The 5,687-nt window shown below is 43.1% G+C and overlaps 1 protein-coding gene across 2 annotated transcripts; it reads left to right on the forward strand.

Annotated features, from left to right (window-relative positions):
• Positions 1-660: 660 nt before the first annotated feature.
• Positions 661-4,306, forward strand: LOC147618626 (uncharacterized). 2 transcript variants are annotated; one of them, XM_086773661.1, is made up of 3 exons: positions 661-934; positions 1,738-2,114; positions 3,311-4,306. In XM_086773661.1, the coding sequence occupies exons 1-3, from the start codon at positions 871-873 to the stop codon at positions 3,827-3,829; spliced, it is 960 nt and encodes a 319-aa protein (XP_086629787.1). In that variant the 5' UTR covers positions 661-870; the 3' UTR covers positions 3,830-4,306. The 2 variants fall into 2 exon arrangements, with proteins under 2 accessions (XP_086629787.1, XP_086629786.1); XM_086773660.1 differs by having other exon boundaries at positions 743-1,331.
• Positions 4,307-5,687: the final 1,381 nt, after the last annotated feature.

Consider the following 5,687-nt stretch of genomic DNA (forward strand, 5'->3'; position numbering starts at 1 on the left):
AAGCTTTTTCCACCCTTCTTTTGAAGAAGAGTGTAGAGAAAGGGTACTCCAGCCTTCAAAATTCTAGAATTTCTAAGGGGTTGGCAGGTCTGAGGCAAACGTCCTTGTGAGGGAATACGGGTATAAGAACAAAAATGTGGGCCGTGGAGTGCATGTGGGGGGATGTGGTGAGCGCGGGGCAAGCCTAGAGAGGCAAAGAAGCGTGTATATCGTGGTGGGTCCGAGGTGCCCAATTGGGTGGAGCAAGGGACCCATTGACCCTTTACCAAGGGGTGTGGTGGGGGGGTGGCATTATGCGAGATGTCACAGTCTGGGCCCTGCGGCCTTCTCTCCGATGCCACCTTTTTCTTCTACCTTCCCCTCGAGTCCTCCTCCTCCTCCTCCTCCTCCATCACTGCTACTGCTACGCATTTTGTGCTGTCCTCACACTAATGAGCTTTCTGTCACACACACACACAGACAACAAAGAGAGGGTGGGGAGGGAGAGCGAGAGGGACAGAAAGGCAAAGGGGAGGGCAAGCTTGCACAGATATTAATAGGGTCAGACACAGAGAGAGAGAGAGAGAGAGGGGGGCCATGGATTGATGGCTCCTAAAGCTACGAAGTGGGGTTCCTAAGATTCCCCAGCTCTAAAGGCAAGCATTGATAGAGAAAGAGAGAGGGGAGTGTATAGTTGGTCTCTCGGTAGTCGACGCTCTTTACTAGTAGTGTTAGCTTGGGCGGTGATTTATAGCACCCACTTGCTCTCTTCATTTCTGTGTGAATTGGTGGCACACAACCCATCTATGTCTAAGACTCCCTTCGGAGCTTGAAGAGGGGTCATGATGGCTCTTTGCTTGGAAATCCCAATTGGCTTCAAGATGGCAAAGCATGTTATTCATCTTCAACATCATGTATACAGTCTTGTTTGCCCTCCTTCCACCACCACAACCAGGTAGTTTCCCTCCATTGATCGCGCGTGGGATCATCATCTGCCTTAGCCCCCCCCCCTGTCTCCTCCTCCTCCTCCTCCTCCTCCTTTTAGTGTTGGTTTTTCATCATATATTAGCATGGCAATGGCTTCTTAGTACATGTTTTTTTCCTTTTGTAAGAGACTACTTACCAGCTTGAATTAAAGGCCTTACATAGGCAATTTGCAGCTAATCACGCAGAGAGTGAGGGAGTAGGGACAAAGAGTTTCAGGCCTAGGAGAGGGCAAGACACACAGAAAAGCATGGCATGGAATGTAACCATCTGCTCTTCTGCATCTAGTCTATTAAAATTGAGTAACAAGAACCGTGTTGACCAGGTGCTGGGGATGGCCTCTCCTCAAGTCTCTCCCACCATTCGAGGTAGCTTTGATGAGGATGGAAAAATACTGTTGTTTATCTTGAAAATTAGGACTAATTGCAGCATTCATGGTGCTAATCGGGCATAGCTATGTGACCATGGTTCAATTTAGAGGTGTATGTGGACATAGTTGTGGTGTGTGGCTTATGGCTAAGGTTCTGATTTTTAGTGGTTAATACGGGTAATTATGGTACAATTTAGTGGTGTGGGTGGGCATAGTTGTGATGTGTGGCTATGATTCATTGATTTTTTGGTGGGTAGAAGGCTTAATTGTGGCATGTAGATCAAGGCGCACCTGCGGATTAATTTTTTGAGCTGAAGGGGGGATACTTAACACCTTAATACATGCGGTGGTGGAGTTTTAGATTAGTGTGCTAAATTAAGTGGATGGAATGGATTGATTTGCAGATCATTATAATGGAGAAGGGCCAGGGAGTAGTCCGAAGAGGCAGTATTACTCTGCGTTTGATCAGCAGGATGAGGTGGTGGAGGATGAGATCCTCATGGCAGGAATGGAGTGTTTGGGCGGGCAGAGCGAGAAGAAGAGGAGGCTGACGATGGAGCAAGTGAGGTTTTTAGAGAGCAGCTTTGAGGCGGAGAACAAGTTGGAGCCCGAGAGGAAGGTGCAGATAGCGAAGCAGCTGGGGCTGCAGCCCAGGCAAGTGGCCGTCTGGTTCCAAAACCGCCGCGCCCGCTCCAAAAGCAAGCAGCTGGAGCGCGACTACAACGCCCTCAAAGCCGACTACAACGCCGTCCTCAAGGAAAACGAAAAGCTCCAAGCTGAGGTCCGCCGAACCCCATTATTATTATTATTCTTCTTCTTCTTCTTCATGAATTGCTAATGTCTCAGCTTCTACCTCCACCCACTCCAATTTATTTATTTTTTGGGGTTATTTTAAGTGGGCTATGCCATATGCCTAAAGGGTTATTTTCCTTTCTTTTTTTCTTTTTTTTTGGGTTTTTTGTTTGGGGGGCCATGTTTTTTGTATGTATCTCTCTCTCTCTCTCTCTCTCTCTCTCTCTCTCTCTCTCTTTGGGGCATAAAGAGAAGATAGGTGGTAGAGAATATGGGAAGAGGAGAAAGGGTGACACAGAGGCACATGGACATGAAGGTTGAGAACCTTATTGGTCTAAGGTTTTGAATCTTAGATTAACTAGACGTTTGCATTTAAGCAGGCACATCGACTAGTTAAATAGGATTTTTTTAGCATAATTATTTTCATAGCTTAAACTCACAATAACTTTAACATTACCTTAGCCAAACAGGAGAACAGTGGCTTAGACCAGCTTCCTAAGAGGTAGGCCAATCATACTAATTGTGGTCAGGTTGGTAGATTCGAATTGTAAAAAGTAAGGCCCAATGCCAGACTCTACCCTTGGTTGCATGTGAATAGGGTGATAAATTTTAGTGTTCGAGAAACTCTTTTTACTGAACCTTACATGAATCCTTTTTGCCCATGGTTGAGGAGGAAATTATCATTTTGAGCAAGCATTTTCTTTATATTATCTCCAAAATATAACTAAATCTTGAAATTTATGAAGAGGTTTTTTTCCTTAAACCATAATTTTGAAAAGGTTTTTCCTAAAGTTGAACAAGTTCTAGGCTAAGTAGAACCTATCTTTTCCGGAACCCTAGGTGGTATGCTTGGAGAGCATTAAATAAGGCCCATGGTTTTTACATTCCCATGCAAGTATTGCTAAAGTATGCCTGATGAAGGAAAATGTAACCCTGTTATCCACAATGAGGCTCGTGACTTCGTTATAAAAGTAAATCTATTTCTATCACAAAATGGTTGATGATGTGTAGGTGCGTTAATTTTTGCTCAATAACTGTTTATTAATTCAATAATCCTGTTGGTTATTGCTTTTCTTTTAAAAGAATAACTGTTTATTATTTTCTATAAGCCTGGTGCCTGATGCTTTTTTTTGAAGACTATTTGTTGTTTTGCTATCAATAAGGGGTTTGCATAGCACTTGGCAGGTTGTGCGGCTGACTGCACAACTCAAAGGAGGAGGCTCCCCACATGCGCAAGAGAAGAAGAAGCCACGCGCGAGCAACATCAGCAGCAGTAACTGCGCCTCCGTGGGGGTTAAGATCGAACTGGAGGTGTCGACCAGCGCACCGCATGTGAACGGCCTCCGAGATGGCGACGAGCTGAGCTCACCCACCACCACGGATAACGACAAATCGACGTCAGTGTTGCCGTTACCGGCAGCGGCGGCGGCGGCAGCTGCCGTCATCGCGGCCGCCAAAGCGGCTGAAACCGCCAACGAAGCGGCCGCCATACTCTCCACAACGGCCGAGGATCTTCATCTTTTCACCAACTGCATGCAGCAGGCCCACCACATGACGGCCGCCGCTAATTTGGCCCAGCAGCTCGCCGTCAAGTTGGAAGCGGAAGACTGCAACCTCTTCTACGCCCAATGGCCGGACTCCTTCCAACCCCTGCACGACAATAACGTCTTCATCGCTCATTGGGATGATCCTTGGAGCTACTAAATTAATAAAACCTACTTTAATACATTACCATTATAAATATTATATATATATATATATATATATATATTAATGCGCCATCCTAATCACCCACCAAGAGCATCTGTATAGCTTAAAGGAGATTATATACCCTTGTGGCCTCTGCCATAATCATGTAGAAGCTTCAAAGAAGCTTACACACGCTAAGCACTGCTATTCTATCTACTTTGCAATTCTTAAAGTCAACCTTAATAATTTTGTTCCGAGTATTCCCTATTCTATGAGTTGCATCTCTCCCCCTTGGTGGATGTTAATAAAGCAAGTCCTAATTTTCTTCCCCATCATCATTCATGAAAGCCATAACATCACCACTTTATGATAGGACCTCTAGGTACATGCATTTTCCCCTCAAGGTGCAGTATTATGTAATCGCTTGATGATTGGTTGAACAATCGAGAAATCTTTGTATTCCTTCTATATAAAGCTAACTAGTTTTTTAAATGAGGCTTCACAATCATGCTTTTCTTGATTCATCTTTATACTCACTATGCACAATATGCATGCCTACAAATGACGTGGAGATGGATAACAAGTTTCTAGCACACTTTTTTGGGTTTATCTTCGTCACTAAAAAGGGTCGAAGCACAATACATATTTTGGTGGTGTGCCATCACTGCCGGTACGCTTTGAAAAGAGGACATAAGGAAGGCTATATTTTGAAAGGGTGGCTATTTATTTGGAAGACAACAATGAGTGAACAATAGGACATGCTTGATAGGTCTGGTTGAGTTCTTTTGAAGACCTGATGCCATATGTACTAGATTTGTGCCATATTCACTTGCTTCTTGTCTCCATGATAACAAAGCCATTGGAATATGTGCACATGGCTATGCCTATGAATGAGAACGGCATAAGCCAGCAAAATTGTGACTCTTATCCCATTTATCTTGCTTTATCCACACATGAGTTGTACCCATCATAATAAAATCAAGGGATGTCTTAGTTTTTAACATAAAATAAACCCACTCTAGGAGATATGATCTACCAAAAAATAGCACAAAATATAACTGAACAATGCTCTCTCTCTCTCTCTCTCTCTCTCTCTCTCTCTCTCTCTCTCTCTCTCTCTCTCTCTCTCTCTCTCTCTCTCTCTCTCACACACACACACACACACACACACATGCTCATGCATAGATTTTGGATGTACACGAGTGCATGCGAGTGCATGTGTGTGTCTTCATGTGCATGTGTAAGCACACTCATTCTAATGTAATTTGTACCATAAGAAAAGTTACCATGGACTACCCTTAATAATCCAAGCCTAAAAGTATACTATTAGGAGCATCATGTTTGTCTCAATATGAAGGATGATTTTCCATAGGATTGCCCATGTTTTGTTTTTCATGCATGGTGAACATGTAAAGTTGAGATTCCTATCTTGGTGATTATGCAATTCCATTTCCGATTTCTAAGGTTTTTACACATGAGTGTGGCAAATGTAAAAGGCACTATTTGGCACCATCATTACACTTTTGTAAAGATGCTTTTTTGTTGTTGTAAATGCACCATGTCTTGCACATTTGTGTACTAGTGTCGAACTTTTTTAAGTGTATTACCATGATGACTCACTTGATGGAATCAATTCTTACCTTTCCCCCTCTCAACTATTAATAAATATAAAACTTTACTTATAGTAAGGGATTTTTTCCCATTGTGTTTGATTGATGTGTAAAGGATGGCAATGGATTGATGTTAACGGATGCTGCTTGCATGATATGGCATAAGTGAATTGTGAATGCTACTATAGTTTTAATGGCTAGCGTATGGTTTGAACTCAAACTTTAGGTAAACATATTAGCATGTTGGATTATTATTTCATAGG

This window comes from Cibotium barometz, chromosome 34, assembly GCF_041138505.1.
Source record: "Cibotium barometz isolate CiBa-2024 chromosome 34, ASM4113850v1, whole genome shotgun sequence".
Lineage (NCBI taxonomy): Eukaryota > Viridiplantae > Streptophyta > Polypodiopsida > Cyatheales > Cibotiaceae > Cibotium > Cibotium barometz.